The sequence below is a fragment of the Pristiophorus japonicus genome, chromosome 3 (genome assembly GCF_044704955.1).
Source record: "Pristiophorus japonicus isolate sPriJap1 chromosome 3, sPriJap1.hap1, whole genome shotgun sequence".
NCBI lineage: Eukaryota > Metazoa > Chordata > Chondrichthyes > Pristiophoridae > Pristiophorus > Pristiophorus japonicus.
Genome location: NC_091979.1, coordinates 111,409,029 through 111,429,424, shown reverse-complemented (window position 1 = coordinate 111,429,424; position 20,396 = coordinate 111,409,029). Strand labels below are relative to the sequence as shown.

The 20,396-nt window shown below is 46.1% G+C and overlaps 1 protein-coding gene across 1 annotated transcript in view; it reads right to left on the bottom strand.

Annotated features, from left to right (window-relative positions):
- Positions 1-3,983: 3,983 nt before the first annotated feature.
- The window catches only part of cfap210 (cilia and flagella associated protein 210), a 123,906-nt gene continuing 107,493 nt past the window's right edge, over positions 3,984-20,396 (bottom strand). The window contains exons 10-11 of the mRNA XM_070875698.1: positions 6,788-6,952; positions 3,984-4,582 (exon numbers count right to left, since the gene is read on the bottom strand). Coding sequence (XP_070731799.1) covers positions 4,247-4,582; positions 6,788-6,952 — 501 coding nt within the window. The 3' untranslated portion in view covers positions 3,984-4,246. The remainder of the gene's footprint in view (positions 4,583-6,787; positions 6,953-20,396) is intronic.

Here is a 20,396-nt window from a genome sequence, read left to right as displayed (position 1 = left end):
AAGAAGCTGACCACCATCACGACACACAAGGGGTTGTTTGAGTACAACAGATGTCCGTTTGGGATTCGCTCGGCCGCCGCGATCTTTCAACACAATATGGAAAGCCTCCTCAAGTCGATTCCAAGGACAGTGGTTTTTTCAAGACGATATCCTCACCACGGGTTGTGATACTGAAGAACACCTCCGCAACCTGGAGGAGGTGCTACGCAGACTGGACCGGGTAGGTCTGTGACTGAAAAAGGCGAAGTGTGTCTTCCTAGCTCCAGAGGTAGAATTCCTGAGGATGAGGGAAGCAGCAGACGGGATCAGATCTACCGCGTCCAAAACAGAAGCGATCCAGAGAGCACCCAGACCCTGTAACACGACAGAGCTGCGTTCGTTCCTCGGGCTCCTGAACTATTTTGGTAACTTTCTTCCCATGTTGAGCATGCTGTTAGAGCCGCTACACGTGCTCCTATGCAAAGGTCGTGAATGGGTCTGGGGGGACAGCCAGGAAAGGGCTTTTGATGTGGAGCACATAATTTGTTATGTTCCAACAATCTGTTAACGCTATATGACCCATGCAAGAAACTTGTTTTAACGTGCGACGCGTTGTCTTATGGGTCGGGTGTGTGTTGCAGCATGTTAATGCTAAGGGTCAGTTACAGCCGGTAGCTTATGCCTCCAGAAGTCTGTCCTAGGCAGAACGGGGCTATGGGATGGTAGAAAAGGAAGTGCTTGCGTGTGTATATGCTGTAAAAAAAAATGCACTAGTACCTGTTGGCAGGAAATTTGAGCTGGAGACAGATCACAAACCCCTAACGTCCCTTTTGGCCGACAACAAGGCCATAAATGCAAGTGCATCGGCCCACAGACAGAGGTGGGCACTCACGTTAGCCGCCTATGACTATACAATTCGGCACAGACCGGGCATTGAAAACTGCGCTGATGCACTCAGCAGGCTCCCACTAGCCACCACCGAGGGGGCAACCGAGCATGCTGCTGAAATGGTCATGGCTATGGAAGCTTTTGAAAGTGAAGGCTCACCCGTGACAGCCTGTCAGATCAAAGTCTGGACAAATAGAGACCCGCTACTGTCTTTAGTCAAGAAATGTGTCCTTAATGGGGACTGGACAGCCACATACGGGGCATGCCCTGAGGAATTCAAACCATTTCACAGGCGCAAGGATGAACTCTAGATTCAGGCCGCTTGCCTACTATGGGGAAACCGAGCAGTCATGCCCCAGATGGGCAGAGAGATGGTCATCAGAGAACTCCACAATGAGCACCCGGGCATTGTCATGATGAAGGCAATTGCCAGGTCACACGTTTGGTGGCCAGGGATAGATGCAGACCTGGAACTTTGTGTCCGCAGGTGCAACACGTGCGCCCAGCTGGGCAATGCACCCAGGGAAGCCCCCCTTAGACCCTGGTCCTGGCCCACCCAACCATGGTCACGCATCCATGTGGACTACGCAGGTCCTTTCATGGGAAAAATGTTTTTGGTTGTAGTAGACGCCTACTCCAAATAGATTGAGTGTGCCATTTTAAATTCAAGCACATCCTCTGCCATGGTAGAAAGTCTACGGGCAATGTTCGCTGGCCATGGTCTACCGGATGTCTTGGTCAGTGACAATGGCCCGTGCTTCACAAGCACTGAATTCCAGGACTTCATGGCAGGCAATGGAATCAACCATGTCAGAACGGCACCGTTCAAGCCGGCCTCAAACCGCCAGGCGGAACAAGCAGTGCAGATAATCAAACAGGGGATGCTCAGAATCCAAGGGGGTTCCCTCCAAAGCCGCTTATCACGCCTCCTGTTGGCCAATAGATTCCGACCACACTCGCTCACAGGAGTTCCACCCGCAGAGCTGCTAATGAAAAGGATGCTGAAAACCAGGTTATCCCTTATACACCCCATCATGAAAGAAATTGTTGAGAGCAGGCGCCAGTCACAATTGTGACTACCACGACGGGAATGCGAGGGCGCGATGTATTGATGTCAATGACCCTGTCTTTGTTCTCAACTACGCTGCAGGGCCTAAATGGCTCACAGGCACTGTGATTGCCAAAGAGGGGAATAGGATTCTGGTAGTTAAACTTACCAGTGGACAAATCTGCCGCAAACACGTGGATCAAACAAAAAGGAGGTTCAGCAACCACATAGAAGAAGCAGAGGAAGAACACGATGTAGAGTTCACTCCTCCACAGGTGGCCGAACACCGGAACCAAGTGAAGGAGAGCCCAGTCACGGTGGGCAGTCCAGACAGGCCTGAGGCACCGCAAACAGCAGACACTCAGGCCAGCGCCCAACAACCGGAGCCCCAATTCAGGCGCTCTACAAGGGAGCGTAAACAACCAGAGAGACTTAACCTGTGATCCCAATAAGACTTTAGGGGGAGGTGATGTCATGTATTTAATTGTCATTGTAACCCATGTATAAACTGATTAGTTGTATACTGTGAGAACATTGACCACTAGGTGGTGAACTTGTGGGAGACACTCCTAACCTGGTCTTTCAGGTATAAAAGGGGAAGCTCCACCCACCTTCATCACTTCAGTGCTGGAATAAAAGTTGCTGGTTACAGATTGACCTTCTCTCAAGCATGGGCCTCGTGTGCATTTGTACTGTATAGTAAGGACATATCACTTAGTGAACTTGAACATGAAATGAGAGTCGCCTTATCGGTTATACGCCCTAATATTAGTGACATAACTAAAAAACGTCAGGCTCAAGTATCTGCATTAAAATTCTAATTAATCTATAATTAATGTGAGGAATTATTATCACTTGTTATTTTATTGTTACTTCCAGAATAAAAAATAATTAATAACATCTTCAGATGCTGTGTTTTTTTAATTTCCTGAAACTTGCTTTTTTTTAACCTATGTTCACCTTTTGATCCCTTCAAGTGTACCGCCAAAAATTCTAGTATTCGAAAGTGTGCCGCGAACTCAAAATGGTTGAGAATCACTGCTTTAAATGTATTTACCCACTCAAAACAATTGTAGAAAATCAGCTTCATACTGTAATTTTCCAGAGAATGATTTTCATTTGCGTGTTGCAGTGTAACTGGTCTCTCCACCAACCAACGATGTCTCCGCAAGATCCTGCAAATCCCCTGGGAGGACAGACGCACCAACGTTAGCATCCTCGATCAGGCCAACATCCCCAGCATCAATGCACTGACCACACTCGACCAGCTCCGTTGGGCGGGCCACATTGTTCGCATGCCTGACACAAGACTCCCAAAGCAAGCACTCTACTCAGAACTCCTACACGACAAGCGAGCCCAAGGTGGACAGAGGAAACATTTCAAGGATACCCTCAAAGCCTCCTTGATAAAATGCAACATCCCCACCGATACCTGGGAGTCCCTGGCCAAAGACCATCCCAGGTGGAGGAGGTGCAGCTGGGAGGGCGCTGAGCACCTCGAGTCTCGTCGCCGAGAGCATGCAGAAAACAGACGCAGGCAGCGGAAGGAGCATGCGGCAAACCAGCCCCACCCACCCTTTCCTTCAACGACTGTCTGTCCCACCTGTGACAGAGACTGTGGTTCCCGTATTGGACTGTTCAGTCACCTAAGAACACATTTTGAGTAGAAGCAAGTCTTCCTCAATTTCGAGGGACTGCCTATGATGATGATGATGGTCTCTCTCTATCCTGCTTCTCTTTTATATGTAAAGGTTTCAGATGACAGTTTTCAAAAAAATAAATAGTACAGTTGTTTTGATACGTGTGTTCTTACAATCTGCTTTCACTTTGAAGGATTATTAATCTGTTAACTTAATGTTAAAAATGAATAACCCTATTAGCCCCATAATATGTACAGGTGCAAGAATGATATCTGATGAAGAGCATCAAACTTTGATCTCTTGTGACTTATTATTTCATTCAATTATCATAAATTCTAGTACTTTGTAAATAACTATCATATTCTAGAATGTCTTTGTATTGTTGCAGAAAATTAATCGTTCTTTCAGATTGAGTTTATTAATCTCTTCCATCTTGCTATTATACTTTATTCATTGATATTTTACATAAATCTCTAATGAAACATGCTACTAGAATGGCTACTCAAACTTTTGTTAGTTTCAAATACATGCAACAGAATAATTACATTAAATCTAGACAGTACATGGTTGCTGATATGCAGATGATCATAGAGAAAGATTAATTGTGGTGTTCATTAATGTAAAATATGGAAAAATGAAAATCAATTTGAAACATTTGTAATTTCCAAGGCTTTTACCATATAAAACCTAGTTATTTTTTGGAACTCTGGATATCACATTTATCATGTATTTTCTTAATTGTCTCAATTTGATAATTTGGAAGTTGAGTTCCAGAGATATCCATGACCTGGTAACTAGGTCTAATTCCACCTTTTCCTATAAGCACAGGACCATGCCCACCACCAATGCCTTGGTGAGCAGCTTTAAGAAGTGGATAGATATTTCGTCCTTTTTTTGCAGCTGCATCAATAACTTGCTGTGCATAGTCTTCAAATTGCTTCTTTTCGATTTCAAGTAGAGCCATGGTTTTTTGTTCATGTTCCAGCTCACCAGCACGTTTATATAAAGCCTTAGCTTTCTTTTCAACCTGGAAACAGGTGCAGAAAAATCAAGCAGGTGTCTCTTGAACATTTTTTGGTTTGTTAAATAGAGTATAAAAACTAAGCAGCAAGATTGATCCGTTTCAAGCAGCTACGGAGCAACCATGTTACATTTTCAAACAGTGTGGTTATTTTATCCACATCAGAATTCAATTTTTTCATGCAAAATTTGGCACTCCTAACACAACTTTAAGGCCTGAAGATTGACTATGGTCAGGAGTGCATCTCTGTGACTGGCGGAAGTCCTGCTACGCTGAAGATGCACCTCTTATGTTCTTATATCCACATTCTTATAATAAGAAATAGGAGCAGGAGTAGGTCCTACGGCCCATAGAGCCAGCTCCGCCAGTCAATAATTTCATGGCTGATTATCGACCTCAACTCCACTTTCCCACCCGATCTCCATATCCCTTGATTCCCCTAGACTCCAAACATCTATCTATCTCGGCCTTGAATCTGGGCCAATATCTTCAAATATGAATTTGTGATTAATCTAATCTCAGTCTTTAACAGCAGATGTATTAGATTATGTGATCAATGTAAAGTGTCCCTCGTCTCTCAGGATGTTTATTATTACAATAGCATAATATCCACCCATTAAAATGCTTAGTATGTGTTTTTAAAATAGCTTATGATTACTAAAGTCCAATACATGCTCATTACAATATTGGTCATAAGTGCCAGGAAATTACTTGGAGTACTAGATCACAGACAGCTACTACCTGACAATAAAACAATCAGGAAAGTGGCGTTTTTAAAATATATAAATTGGCAGTCTTTTACATCCCTTATCTGCTGCCTTCCTGACTGTTTTCTTTATTGCTGCTATTAATGTCACTCCATATCAATCACTACAAGTAAGATAGGTCTCCCTGCCAATTTCTTTCTTTTCAAAATGGAGCATTCTACTCCCATGTGATGCACAATCTAGCATTCTGGCTGAGAACCAACAAAGCTTGACTTTCAAGAACTGATTCCAAGAGGCCAAAATTCCACAGGGGGGCGCCAACGGGGCACAAACATGTTTTTGCCTTGTGGGGTGGGACACTACCGGCTCCCATGAAATTGCGCGGGAGTTAGTGGAGGCGCTGACATGGTAGCCCTGCAGCGACCCCTTTCCGCCTTGCAGCAGAAATTGGCCAACGCCCCACGAGGCTGCCACTTGCCGGGCGGAAGTTAAATGGGAGGTACGCTGCACGGTGCCATTTTTTTTTTCCGGCCAGCTCACCCATTGGCCCATCTTGGTCCACCATGGTGTGGTCCGGGCCGTCATCATGCAGCCCGGCACTCCGTTTGGGTGCCGGGCTGTGGCCTTGGCACCACAATGCCCTGATGGCCCAGTGGAGGCCCTCAGAGGGCCTGCAGAGTGTGCAGTGACACTCCCCTTTAACGGAAGGGGAGGGGTGTTGAAACGCATCAGCGTTACGTGCCGCGTAGCGCTGTCAATCCCGCCCGATATTGCTCTCCACTTCCTGTGAAGTGCGGTAACCCCCAATCTTGTAGCTGGGGCAGGACGTCCGACTGGGTTACTACCCCCAAACATGGCGCTGGGAAATTTCGCCCCCCTAAGTGTTAATAGGGAATAGCATTCAAACCTGTGAACCACACTATGCTGCTAACAGATAAAAGTTTTCATTTATGCTGCCAGTTACTAATATATCTAATAGCTATTCTTTGCTGTGCTGACTGGCAATTTATATTAATATTTATAATTAATGGCCCGGAATTTGCGGTCGGATGACTGTGAACTGGCAGCGTTTGCCATCATTCCGCCTTTGAAACTGACTGCAACTTGGAGATTTGACACATGCGGAGTTGGATGCAGAAATCCTGAAGTTGCGGTCCATCATTCACTACACCGCCACAGGAATACCTTTGCTTCGCCGCTGACCGCGAGCCAACATTTTATCAGTAGAGAAGCCACATTGCTTCACATGCTTCTATCAAATGGAAGTTATGCCTTAAGCGTATTCATACTTAATATTTTGCTGTTAGCTGATCTTAGTCAAGACACTGGAGGAAATACTATAATTAGGAAAGAGAAAAATCGTACTGCTCACTATCCAGACTCGTATGTAGAATGGCCACTGGATAAAGACTAGCTCTGATGCAGCTGTACCCCAGAATAAATCACCACCTTCAGGAGGGAAGAAAAACAGAAATAGAAAGTTCCATAGATGAGTAAAATTTACCATTTGTTCAACGAGGTAGGATTGGGTACTCTCGCCTTCTCTTACGGACTTTTGCTTTTTTTTCTTTTCCTGTTCATGATGGTTATAATCTTTTTCCATCTTGGCATGAAGAATTTCAATTGTTTGTAATTTTTCTTCTTTTTCCTTCTCCTTGTGTTTTTTAATCTGAATGCACATGATCTTATTTAGATACTTTATACCAAAGTAGTTTCATAGTTTCATAAAAAATCACAAATGTGATTAATTGTTTTTGATGAGTTATATTTTAACTGAAATATCTCTGCTATGCTCCCCAATGTAATACAAAACATTCTTAAATTGCCCTCATTCCTATTTTTTCCTTTTGTAAGACACATGCGATGTTCAAGTTCCTGAAAAAATTCTTGCAGAACTTGTGCAATGATGAAAGCCTAAAATATTTGTGGTGAATTTAATAGATCACAACAATTTTAAGTAGAAACCTTAAATCAAGTGCCCCTTTTGGCACTAGAATCCACAAATTTCCAAATAAAACTTTAACGAAACTTAGATCAAATTAAAATTTGGTTGCCGGGGGTGATGATGCACTCCAGTCCCTCTGGCACCCACCTCTCGCGGAAGGCTGCGAGCGAACCAGTGGACAAAAATTCAGCTTTACAAGAGTCCACACTAGGATTTGAACTTTGGACTATTAATCCAGGTTGATCAGAACTCTGATAACATTACCTCTCCACCATCACAACAAGAATATTAATGTGTACATTTTAATAAATTAACAGTAGATAATTACTTCACATTATTTTATCTTCAAGCTGAAGGTCCCTTAAACATATAAATTAGCTGCAACCCTGAATCGCAGCAATGAGGAACTCGGACTTTCCTGGAGCAATCCTGCTGCTACCAGTAGAGGATGACACTTCCAATAAAAGTCGAAATGCCTACCACACAGTGGGTGGAGGTGGGGAAGATTTTCATCCCTATGTTATAAACACAAAATCATAAATCTATTATAAAAAAACAGGTTTATGATTTTGTTCCGTATAGCACACAGGGGCAATCTACCCCTAAGTTTTTCAATTGTCTCTGCTCTCAAATGCTGAGGCTCAATGATAAAGATATGCCAGACACAAGGGGGCAGTGATGTTAGTGCTGGCAAAAGACTACTTCCATGATGTTCCTCTTTGTTTTTCCCACATCTATCACATAACCACAAAAACTAAGCCTAGATCATTAATTGGGGATCGTTAGCCATTTTCCTATTTTGGCGATTCAAATGGATGTTAAAGATCCCATGGCACCATTTTTTTAAATGGTTTCAGCTGTGCTATCTGGACTGGATAATTCATCCAGGTTGCTCTGTGCTGTATCAAAATGTAAGTTGCCAAGACTGAGGAACAACTAACAGAATGTATGTGAAAAGTGCCATGGTTGTATTGTTTCTTGTCCTGCTAACAATTAACTCTTTTGAGTTTACCTGCGAAAACATAAAACATTAAACGGTGCCACCCGACCTGGGTGACACTCCAGACATTTACAAGGCCCTTTTTTTTTCCCCCCTTTTTTTGTTTTTTTTTGTGTTTTTCCTGCTAACAATTATTCCTCAGTTTCCATATCCAGGTGCTCCCATTTGGGCATAAAATCAGACCCCAGAGCCCTTGGGAATTGTCTATCTGTGGTACCGCCAAAAAATGGGCAGAACTTAGCTTTCATCAATTTTAGCCCCAATGTATTTTCAGGGAGCTGGGATTTTTAGTAAATTTAGAAAAATTCGAACTGGATGCTTAACAGGACTTCACATTCATAGGTGCTTGGTCTCAACAGCTCAGGGAATAGCCTATATACCCCCATACTAGTTAAATACATTACAGAGATAACCAGGAAGCCACAGAAACAGCTCTTGCGTGTATTGAGCCTGATGAATATGGCCATTGGTGTAGCTTTTTGTCTCAGTAATCACACAAGGAAAAAATAACTTTCATTTAAATACCACATTATCACTTGTCTCAGAAATGTCTTAAAGCATTTCACATACAATGAACATAGCCAATGGCAGCAGCCATTTTGCACAGTGCAATATCCCACAAACAGCATTGAAATAAAAGACTGGTTAACCTGTTTTTTATGGTGATATTAATTGAGGGTATTAATTTAATTATAGTGGTATTAATTTAAAGAAATAGGAGAACTTTGCTTTATTTCAAATGGTGCCATGAGATCTTTAACATCCATTTGAAAAGCCAAAACAGGCACATGGCTAACATCTCAAAGCCAGCACCTCCAATAATGCAACACTCCCTTGTATTTGCCCTGGAGATTAGGCCAGATTAGGGTTCACCCACAGCCATTTGATTCAGAGGCAAGTGTTCTACCATATACGGCAAGCTGATAAGATTCCTAAGAGTATAAGTTGAACCCTAAGAAACTGTTTGTTATGACTCCATAAATGATAAAGAATGGGCATGAAATTAAGCTCAAATGAGAGAAGATGAATGGGCGGTTCATAGAGTGGTGAATATTTGGAATGGATTGCACAAGAAGGTGATGGATGCTCATAATATCAGTACATTTAAGAGGGAGTTGGATAGGTATTTGGTGAGAAAATCAATTGAGGAATATAGGTAATGAAAGGTGTGTTCTCTTTTTGAACTCTACAGCCAGACAGTTGAACAATTTTTTCCCAGTCCTGTACATCCCAATATTCCTTTTTGCTTGAATGAATGGCCTTGATATGCAGAACTGCCTTCTCATATTCCATGTTTCCTTATATTAAGATACACTATGCCCCATCCTCTCTTCCCATATTATAAGAACATAGAAATAGGAGAAGGAGTAGGCCACCTGGCCCCTCAAGCCTGCTCCACCATTTAATAACATCATGGCTGATCTGATCATGGACTCAGTTCCACTTCCCTGCCCGCTTCCCATAACCCTTTATTCCCTTCTCGCTCAAAAATCTGTCTATCTCCGCCTTAAATATATTCAATGACCCAGCCTCCACAGCTCTCTGGGATAGAGAATTTTATACATTTACAACCCTCTGAGAGAAGAAATTCCTCCACATCTCAGTTTTAAATGGGTGACCCCTTATTCTGAGACTATGTCCCCTAGTTTTAGTTTCCCCTATAAGTGGAAATATCCACCTTGTCGAGCCCCCTCATTATCTTATATGTTTCGATAAGATCACATTCTTCTGAATTCCAATGAGTATAGGCCCAACCTACTCAACCTAGCTTCATAACTCAACCCCCTCATCTCCAGAATAAATCTGGTGAACCTTCTCTGAACAGCCTCCAGTGCAAGTATATCCTTCCTTAAATACGGAGACCAAATCTGTACGCAGTATCTAGGTGTGGCCTCACCAGTAACCTGTACAGTTGTAGCAGGACTTCTCTGCTTTTATACTCTATCCCCCTTACAATAATTGCCAACATTCCATTTGCCTTCCTGATTACTTGCTGTACCTGCATACTAACTTTTTGTGTTACATGCACGAGGACCCCCCAGTCTGTACTGCAGCACTTTGCAATTTTTCTCCATTTAAATTATAATTTGCTTTTCCATTTTTTCTGGCAAAGTGGATAACCTCACACTTTCCAACATTATATTCCATCTGGCAAATTTTTGCCCACTCACTTAGCCTGTCTATATCCCTTTGCAGATTTTTTGTGTCCTCCTCACAATTTGCTTTCCCACCCATCTTTGTATCATCAGCAAACTTGGCTACATTACATTCGGTCCCTTCAGCCAAGTCATTAATATAGATTGTAAATAGTTGAGGCTCCAGCACCGATCCCTGCGGCACCCAACTAGTTACTGTTTGCCAACCGGAAAATGACTCATTTATCCTGACACTCTGTTTTCTGTGAGTTAGCCAATCCTTTATCCATGCTGATATATTACCCCCAACTCCATGCACTTTTATCTTGTGCAGTAACCTTTTATGTGGCACCTTGAATGCCTTCTGGAAATCCAAATACACCACATCCACTGTTTCCCCTTATCCACCCTGCTCGTTACATCCTCAAAGAACTCCAGCAAATTTGTCAAACATGATTTCTGTTATGTATAAATAAAGAGTCTGACTGGATACTGTGAGGTCAAAGTAAAGTGTGACCATAGTCTTTTATTGCAGGTCTCCAGAGTGACTCTCCAGCCTGTGAGGCCTCCTTAAGTACCAGTGCTCCCAAGGTATTATGGGATCCCCTGGGACTCCAGTGGTTGAGCCCACTGGTGGCTGTACAAGGTTTACATATATAACAACACTCCCCCTCAAAGTCAACAGTGTAACTATTTACAAGGTGAGACGATCTGGGGCCCTTCTTTGCCTGGTTGATCGTCTCGGTGCAGATGTTGGTATTGGTGAACCGTCTGTTGGGCCCTCGCTGGGCTGCTGTACAGCTGGCCTTACTAGGCTGCCTGGTGTGGTAAGTCCTGTTGGACTGCTGCAGATGATGGGTTCTGTTTCGTGGCCAACCACGGTGTCGGTTCCCACTGGTGTGTATGTTGGGGGGGGGGTCAAAGAAGGTAGGGTCCAAAGTGGGTTGCCCACGATAGTCTGTGAATCTGAGTTTGATTTGGTCCAAGTGTTTCCGGTGAATGAGTCCATTTGTAAGTTTGACCTGAAACACCCTCTTTGGCCACAACAGTGCCAGGAAGCCACTTGGGACCTTGTCCATAATTCAGTACAAATACAGGATCATTGATTTCAATTTTGCGTGACACACTTGCGTTATCATGGTATGTACTTTGTTGAAGCCGCCTGCTCTCTAACTATTCACGTAGATCAGGGTGAACTAACGAGAGCCTTGTCTTAAGTATCCTTTTCATGAGCAGTTCAGCAGGTGGAATCCCAGTGAGCAAGTGGGGTCTCGTGCGGTAGCTGAGCAGGACTTGGATAGGGGAGTCTGCAGTGAGCCTACAGTTACCCTCTTCAAGCCCTGCTTGATACTTTGCACTGCTCTCTCTGCCTGATCATTGGAAGCGGGTTTGAACGGGGCAGATGTGACATGTTTGATCCCATTGCAGGTCATGAATTCTTTGAACACGGCACTGGTAAAACATGACCCGTTGTTGCTCACAAGGACATCGGGTAGTCCGTGCGTGGCAAACATGGCCCGCAGGCTTTCAGTGGTGGCAGCGGACGTGCTTGCCGACATTATCTCACATTCAATCTGTCATGTATGTAACCTTCATGTAACTGTAACCTTCATAACAACACTGCATACTGTATACACCTAAGAAATGCACACCTTGACCATGGGGTGAACTTGTGGGAGACACTCCTCACCTGGTCATCCAGGTATACAAAGGGAGGTCCCACGCAGGGTCATCACTTCTTAGTCCTGTGAATAAAGGTTCAGGTCATAGAGTGACCTTGTCTGCGGAATGTGCCTCGTGAGAATTTATAGTAGTGTGTAAGGACATTACATTTGGCGATGAGAAACAGGAATCAACGATTCACGAGAATGGCCACCAGTAGCACAGAGGAACGGTACTGTGTTGGTGAGGACTGGGATGATTTCATTGAGAGGCTCCAGCAGAGCTTTGTCACGAAGGACTGGCTGGGAGATGCAGCGGCTGACAAGCGAAGGGCGCATCTACTGACCAGCTGTGGACATAAGACATACGCGCTGATGAAAGACCTGCTCGCATCCGAGAAGCCGGCGGACAAAACCTTTGAAGAGCTCAGCAAATCGATCAGTGAGCACCTCAAACTGGCGAGCAGTATACACATGGCCCGACACCAAATCTATAAACACCGACGTCGGGAAGGACAGAGCATACCGGACTTCGTTGCGGACCTTTGGCGCTTGGCCAGCCTCTGTAAGTTCACAGATGCCTGCAGGGGGGAGATGTTAAGGGATTTCTTTATTGAGGGCATTGGTCATGCTGGGATTTTCAGAAAGCTAATTGAGACCAAGGACTTGACCTTGGAAGCGGCGGCGTTGATGGCTCAGACCTTCATGGCGGGGGAGGAGGAAACCAAGATAATATACGTGCGCAACTCTGCTCCCAATGTGGCGATGGATCAGGGAGTTAACATTGTAAACGCGGCTCAGAACCCCGCAGGCAAGGGCAATTCGACACCACCCAGGCAGCAACAGACTCGAGAGCGGGTCCTCAACAGAGATAATGGCAGGTTGAACGGACATTTACGCCATCATGGCAGACAATGCATCCTGGGATGGGGCCATTGACACCCATTAACAGAGTGCTCAAGAGTAATCAAAGAGACAATCAGAGAGGAATGCCTGGTAACAGCCCTTTTTTTCACAACGATCTCAGCTCATGCTGGAGTTGCGGGGGCAGACATGCTGCAAAACCTGTAGGTTTCAACAATTTATCTGTAAAAATTGTAACTTCAGTGGAAATTTAGCCAGAATGTGCAGGAAGCCCGCAGCGAGGCTAATTTAGGAGGGGTCTGCAAGGCAGGTTGATGCTCAAGGCAAAGCAATGGACGCTGAAGTTCAGCGGATTCATGTGGCAAACATCCACAGCTTATACACCAAAACACCACCTATGATGATGAAAGTCCTATTAAACGTCATCCCGGGTAGACATGGAGATGGACACAGGGGCCAGCCAGTCACACATGTATGTCCAACAATATGGCCACTCAAAGCTAGCAGACCCAAACTAGAATGCATTGACACGCAATTACGGACATACACCAAAGAGATCATCCCAGTGCTAGGCAATGCAATGTTGGTGGTCACACATAATGGATCAGAGAACCGGCTGCCACTCTGGATTGTCCTGGGAAATGGTCCCGCGCTTTTGGGGAGGAGCTGGCTAGCCGAGATGAACTGGAAATGGGGGTATGTGCACGCCATTTCATCTGTGGAGCGAAGTTCATGTTCACAGGTCCGACAGAAATTTGAGTCACTATTTCAACCTGGTGTCGGGACTTTCAAAGGTACCAAAGTAGTGATATGCATCACCCCGGATGCCAGACCAGTGCACCACAAAGCCAGAGCTGTGCCGTATGTGATGCTGGAGAAAATTGAGAGTGAGTTGGACAGGTTGCTAAGAGAGGGCATAATTTCGCCTGTTGAATTCAGCGACTGGGCAAGCCCCATCGTCCCTGTCCTAAATACCGATGGCTCGGTCAGGATCTGTGGTGACTACAAGGCCACTATCAACCGAGTGTCACTACAAGACCAATACCCGCTTCCGAGAGCGGAGGATCTTTTTGCCACGCTAGCAGGCGGCAAGCTGTTCACCAAGTTGGACCTCACTTCAGCCTACATGACCCAGAAACTGGCCAAAGAATCCAAGCTACTGACCACCACCACCACGCACATGGGGCTGTTTGTCTACAACAGGTGTCCATTTGGCATACGATCAGCGGCCGCTAGCTTTCAAAGGAACATGGAAAGCCTGCTCAAATCCATCCCTGGAACAATCGTATTTCAGCACGACATCCTTATCACGGGTCGAGACACCGAGGAACAACTGCACAATCTGGAGGAGGTGCTACGTCGACTGGACAGGGTAGGCCTGCAACTAAAGAAGTCCAAGTGTGTGTTTTTGGCCCCAGAGGTCGAGTTTTTGGGCAAGAGGGTTACCGCAGACGGGATCCGGCCGACCGAATCCAAAACGGAGGCGATTCGTCGTGCACCCAGGTCCGGCAACACATCGGAGTTGCGTTCATTTCTGGGACTCTTGAACTATTTCAGGAACTTTCTGCCGAACTTAAGCACATTGTTGGAGCCGCTACACGTGCTCCTGCGTAAGGGTTGCGATTGGTTTTGGGGGGACTGTCAGGAACGGGCTTTCAATTGGGCGCGGAACCTGCTTTGTTCTAATAAGCAGTTGACTCTGTACAACCCCTGTAAGAAATTGGTTTTGACATGTGATGCATCATCCTATGGGGTTGGGTGCATGTTGCAGCAGAGTAATGATGAGGGATAACTCCAACCTGTGGCTTATGCCTCCAGGTCGCTCTCCCAAGCAGAACGGGGATATGGGATGGTTGAAAAGGAAACACTCGCAGTGTCTATGGGGTGAAAAAGATGCACCAGTACCTTTTTGGCAGAAGGTTCGAGTTAGAAACGAACCACAAGCCGTTAACATCCCTGTTGTCAGACAGCAAAGCTGTCAATGCTGTAAAGTCCTGTCCCTGCAGTACAGACTCACACGAGGCACATGCTGAAGTCAAGGTCACTCAGGACCTGCACCTTTATTACACATCTCTCGAATGTCCACACTTGCCTGAGACCTGTCTTTATATACCTGTCTGGGACAGGTATCCAGTGTCTCCTGCAAGTGCACCCCTGGTGGTAAGGTAAGCTTGTGGTTACAGGTCATCTCTGATTACAGTCATGCATAGCATGGTAAGATACAGTTATGTACAGTAGTGTGAGATACATGACATCACCCTCCCCCAAGGTCTTATTGTCCTTACAGGTTCAGTCTCTCAGGTGGTCTACGCTCTCGCGTGGAGCGTCTTAGTTGTGGTTCAGTTGTTTGCCTTGGTGCCTGTTTTTCTTTCGGTGTGAATGCTGGTATCTCGCCTGGGCTGTCTGTTTCGTTCAGTATGATTGTTGGTGTCTCGCCTGGGCTGTCTGTTGGGATTGCCCTTTCCTCAGGTTGTTCCCTCTGTCTGTCCACCAGATGTGGTTTGAGTTCCACATTGTAGTCTGCCTCTGGTTCAGCAGTGTTGTTGGTAAATCTACTTTTGACTTGGTCTGCATGCCTCCGGCAGGTTTGGCCATTGTCCATTTGTACCACCAGTAGCCTGTTTCCTTCCTTGCCTGTTACTGTCCCTGCAAGCCATTTGGGACCCCTGCCATAGTTTTGTAGAAACAGTTTGTCCCCTATCTCATTCCATCTCCCCCTCGAATTTCTGTCATGGTACTCAGTCAGCTTACAGCGCTTTGCCTCAACGATTTCGTGCATGTCTGGGAGGATTAACGAGAGCCTTGTTTTTAAAGTCCTTTTCATCAACAGTTGCGCGGGGGGAATCTCAGTCAATGAGTGCGGACGAGATCTGTATGCCAGCAGCAGTCGCGACAGGCGGCCCTGCAGTGTGGGACCTTGGATTTTGAGCATGCCTTGTTTAATGATTTGCACTGCTCGCTCCGCCTGGCCGTTGGAGGCCGGCTTGAATGGTGCCGTCTTAACGTGATTTATGCCGTGGTCACTTATAAAATCTTGGAATTCTGCGCTGGTGAAGCACGGACCATTATCACTGACCAATATGTCAGGAATGCCGTGCGTTGCAAACATAGTTCCAAGGCTCTCCACAGTGGTGGAGGTGGTGCTCGAGTTTAAAATGGTGCATTCGATCCACTTTGAAAATGCATCTACAACTACGAGGAACATTTTGCCCATGAATGGACCCGCATAGTCTACGTGCACCCGCGACCACGGTTTGGTGGGCCAGGGCCAGGGGCTCAGGGGGGCCTCCCTGAGGACATTACTGAGTTGGGCATAAATGGTGCACCGTCGGGTGCAGAGCTCCAACTCCGCATCAATGCCAGGCCACCAGACGTGGGATCTGGATATGGCCTTCATGAGAACGATTCCCGGGTGGAGAACGATTCCCGGGTGCTCGCGGTGGAGCTTCCGGACAAATGCCTCTCTGCCTCGCAGAGGCATAACTAATCGGCTGCCCCACATCAGGCAGTCTGCTTGCAGTGACAGCTCATGCATGCGCCTATGGAAAGGTTTGATCTCCTTGGGGCAGGCATCGCGAGCCTCTGCCCAGTCACCAGTTAAGACACATCTTTTTACTAAGGATAACGTGAGGTCGCTGGTCGTTCAAGCTCTGACTTGGCGAGCCGTCATGGGTGAACCTGTGAACTCAAAGGCATTGATTGCCATGACGATCTCACAGTTCTGTTTGTCAGACCTTTCCATGGTCGCCAGGGGTAGCCTGCTAAGTGCGTCGGTACAGTGTCTGTGCCCGGTCTGTGCCTTATGGTGTAGTCATAAGACGCCAACATGAGTGCCCACCGTTGAATGCGTGCCGAGGCATTGGCGTTTAATGCCTTGCTCTCGGATAATAGGGACGTGAGGGGCTTGTGGTCGGTTTCTAACGCGAACTTGGCCCCGAAAAGGTATTGGTGCATCTTTTTGACACCGTACACGCACGCGAGCGCCTCCTTCTCCACCATTCCGTACCCGCGCTCCGCCCGCGAAAGTGACCTGGAGGAATAAGCTATGGGTTGTACTTTACCCGCACCATTGACATGTTGTAAAACGCACCCGACCCTGTATGCTGACGCATCACATGTAAGAACTAGCTTTTTACCTGGATCAAAGAAAGCCAAACACTGTTGGAACATAGAAAGTTGCGTGCTTTATTGAAGGCACGTTCCTAGGCGTCCCCCCAAAACCAATCGCACCCCTTTCTGAGTAGCACGTGGAGAGGCTCCAGCAGCGTGCTTAAGTTCTGCATAAAGTTCCCAAAGTAATTGAGTAGCCCGAGAAAGGCGCGCAGTTCCGAGACATTCCGGGGCCTGGGTGCCAGGCGAATTGCTTCGGTTTTGGACTCTGTTGGGCGGATTCCATCAGCGGCAATCCTTTGCCCAAAAATTCAACCTCGGGCGCGAAAAACAGGCACTTGGATTTCTTGACTCGTAGGCCTACCCGATCCAACCGCTTTAGTACTTCCTCCAAATTGCGGAGATGGGAGTTGGTGTCCCTGCCTGTGATAAGTATGTCGTCTTGAAATACAACCGTCCCCGGAATGGACTTGAACAGACTCTCCATGTTGCGCTGGAATATGGCAGCTACCGACCTGATGCCGAATAGGCATCGATTGTACATGAAAAGGCCTCGATGTGTGTTGATGGTGGTGAGTAGCTTAGACTCTTCGGTCAGTTCTTACGTCATATACACAGATGTGAGATCTAGTTTTGAGAAAAGTTTTCCTCCAGCCAATGTGGCAAATAGGTCCTCTGCTCTGGGCAGCGGGTATTGGTCCTGGAGGGAGATTTCATGGCAGACTTGTAATCCCCACAGATTCGTATGGATCCATAAGGCTTCATGACTGGGTCGATGGGACTTGCCCAGTCGCTAAATTCCATGGGTGAGATAATGCCTTCCCGCAGAAGCCTGTTCAGTTCATGTTCAATCTTTTCCCTCATCACATAGGGCACCGCTCTAGCCTTGTGATGGACCGGTCTAGCATCCTGTGTGATGTAGATTTTGACTTTAGCCCCTTTGAAGGTGCCCACACCTGGTTGAAAGTGATGTTCAAATCGACTTAGAACTATTGAGCAGGAGGTCCGTTCCTCTGACGACATGGCGTGAACATCATCCCATTTCCAGTTTAGTTTTGCCAGCTAGCTTCTCCCCAGCAGTGCTGGGAGATCTCCGGGGACAATCCACAGGGGAAGTCGGTTCACTGTCCCTTTGTGTGTGACTGAGAGCATGGCGCTGCCAAGGACTGGGACGATTTCTTTGGTATAGGTCCTTAGTTTGGTGTCGACCCTTATGAGTTTTGGTCTGTCTCTTTTGTGCGGCCACAGCTGTTCAAATTGTTGAGCGCTCATGAGCTCCCGTATCCAGCTCCATGTTGACGGGTATCCCGTTGAGTAGGACCCTCATCATTATTGGAGGCGTCTTGTTGTAAGAGCAGTGGTCATTGATCGTGTTGACCCGCTGTACTGTCTCCACCGTCTTCTGGTCCGCTTTCCGACCCTTCCGATTCGTATACCAGCCGAGCTGCCGTTTATCTGCACATACGGGCCAGATGCCCTGTATAGTCGCAGTTTCTGAAAACGGCATGCTGAAATCGACACCCCCTTGATGAGTGCCATCCCCCACATCTCCAGCACAGACCGCTTCCATTGTTTCCAAAGGATGAGCTGCATCTGGCTGATCTCTCTTGAGCTACTCTCAGTTTGTAGTTGATTGCTCGCATTGTGGGTTGATGAGGTGTGAATGGCCGTTCATGTGGCCCTTGATGGCTTCTGGCGCCACTGCCTGCTGTTGAGGGCCTGCTCTCCTGCCTTTGTCTGTGTGTGGGGGGTAGCGGCTTGTTTCACGCTGTGAACCCCTTGTTCCGATGTTTCGTTAGTGTAACAAAATTTGCAGATGACACAAAGATTATAAGAACATAAGAATTAGGAACAGGAGTAGGCCATCTAACCCCTCGAGCCTGCTCCGCCATTCAACAAGATCATGGCTGATCTGGCCGTGGACTCAACTCCACTTACTCGCCTGCTCCCCATAACCCTTAATTCCCTTATTGGTTAAAAATCTATCTATCTGTGACTTGAGTACATTCAATGAGCTAGCCTCAACTGCTTCCTTGGGCAGAGAATTCCACAGATTCACAACCCTCTGGGAGAAGAAATTCTTTCTCAACTCGGTTTTAAATTGTCTCCCCCGTATTTTGAGGCTGTGCCCCCTAGTTCTAGTCTCCCCGACCAGTGGAAACAATCTCTCTGCCTCTATCTTGTCTATCCCTTTCATTATTTAAATGTTTCTATAAGATCACCCCATATCCTTCTGAACTCCAAAGAGTAAAGACCCAGTCTACTCAATCTATCATCATAAGGTAACCCTCTCATCTCCGGAATCAGCCGAGTGAATCGTCTCTGTACCCCCTCCAAAGCTAGTATATCCTTCCTTAAGTAAGGTGACCAAAACTGCACGCAGTACTTCAGGTGCAGCCTCACCAATACCCGATACAGTTGCAGAAGGACCTCCCTGCTTTTGTACTCCATCCCTCTCGCAATGAAGGCCAACATTCCATTCGCCTTCCTGATTACCTGCTGCACCTGCAAACTAACTTTTTGGGATTCATGCACAAGGACCCCCAGGTCCCTCTGCACCGCAGCATGTTGTAATTTCTCCCTATTCAAATAGTATTCCCTTTTTATGTTTTTTTTCTCAAGGTGGATGACCTCACACTTTCCGACATTGTATTCCATCTGCCAAACCTTAGCCCATTCGCTTAACCTATCTAAATCTCTTTGCAGCCTCTCTGTGTCCTCTACACAACCTGCTTTCCCACTAATCTTTGTGTCATCTGCAAATTTTGTTACACTACACTCTGTCCCCTCTTCCAGGTCATCTATGTATATTGTAAACAGTTGTGGTCCCAGCACCGATCCCTGTGGCACACTACTAACCACCGATTTCCAACCCGAAAAGGACCCATTTATCCCGACTCACTGCTTTCTGTTAGCCAGCCAATTCTCTATCCATGCTAATACATTTCCACTGACCTCGTGTACCTCTATCTTCTGCAGTAACCTTTTGTGTGGCACCTTATCGAATGCCTTTTGAAAATCTAAATACACCACATCCATCGGTACACCTCTATCCACCATGCTCCTTATATCCTCAAAGAATTCCAGTAAATTAGTTAAACATGATTTCCCCTTCATGAATCCATGCTGCGTCTGCTTGATTGCACTATTCCTATCGAGATGTCCCGCTATTTCTTCTTTAATGATAGTTTCAAGCATTTTCCCCACTACAGATGTTAAACTAACCGGCCTATAGTTACCTGCCTTTTGTCTGCCCCCTTTTTTTAAACAGAGGCATTATATTAGCTGCTTTCCAATCCGCTGGTACCTCCCCAGAGTCCAGAGAATTTTGGTAGATTATAACGAATGCATCTGCTATAACTTCCGCCATCTCTTTTAATACCCTGGGATGCATTTCA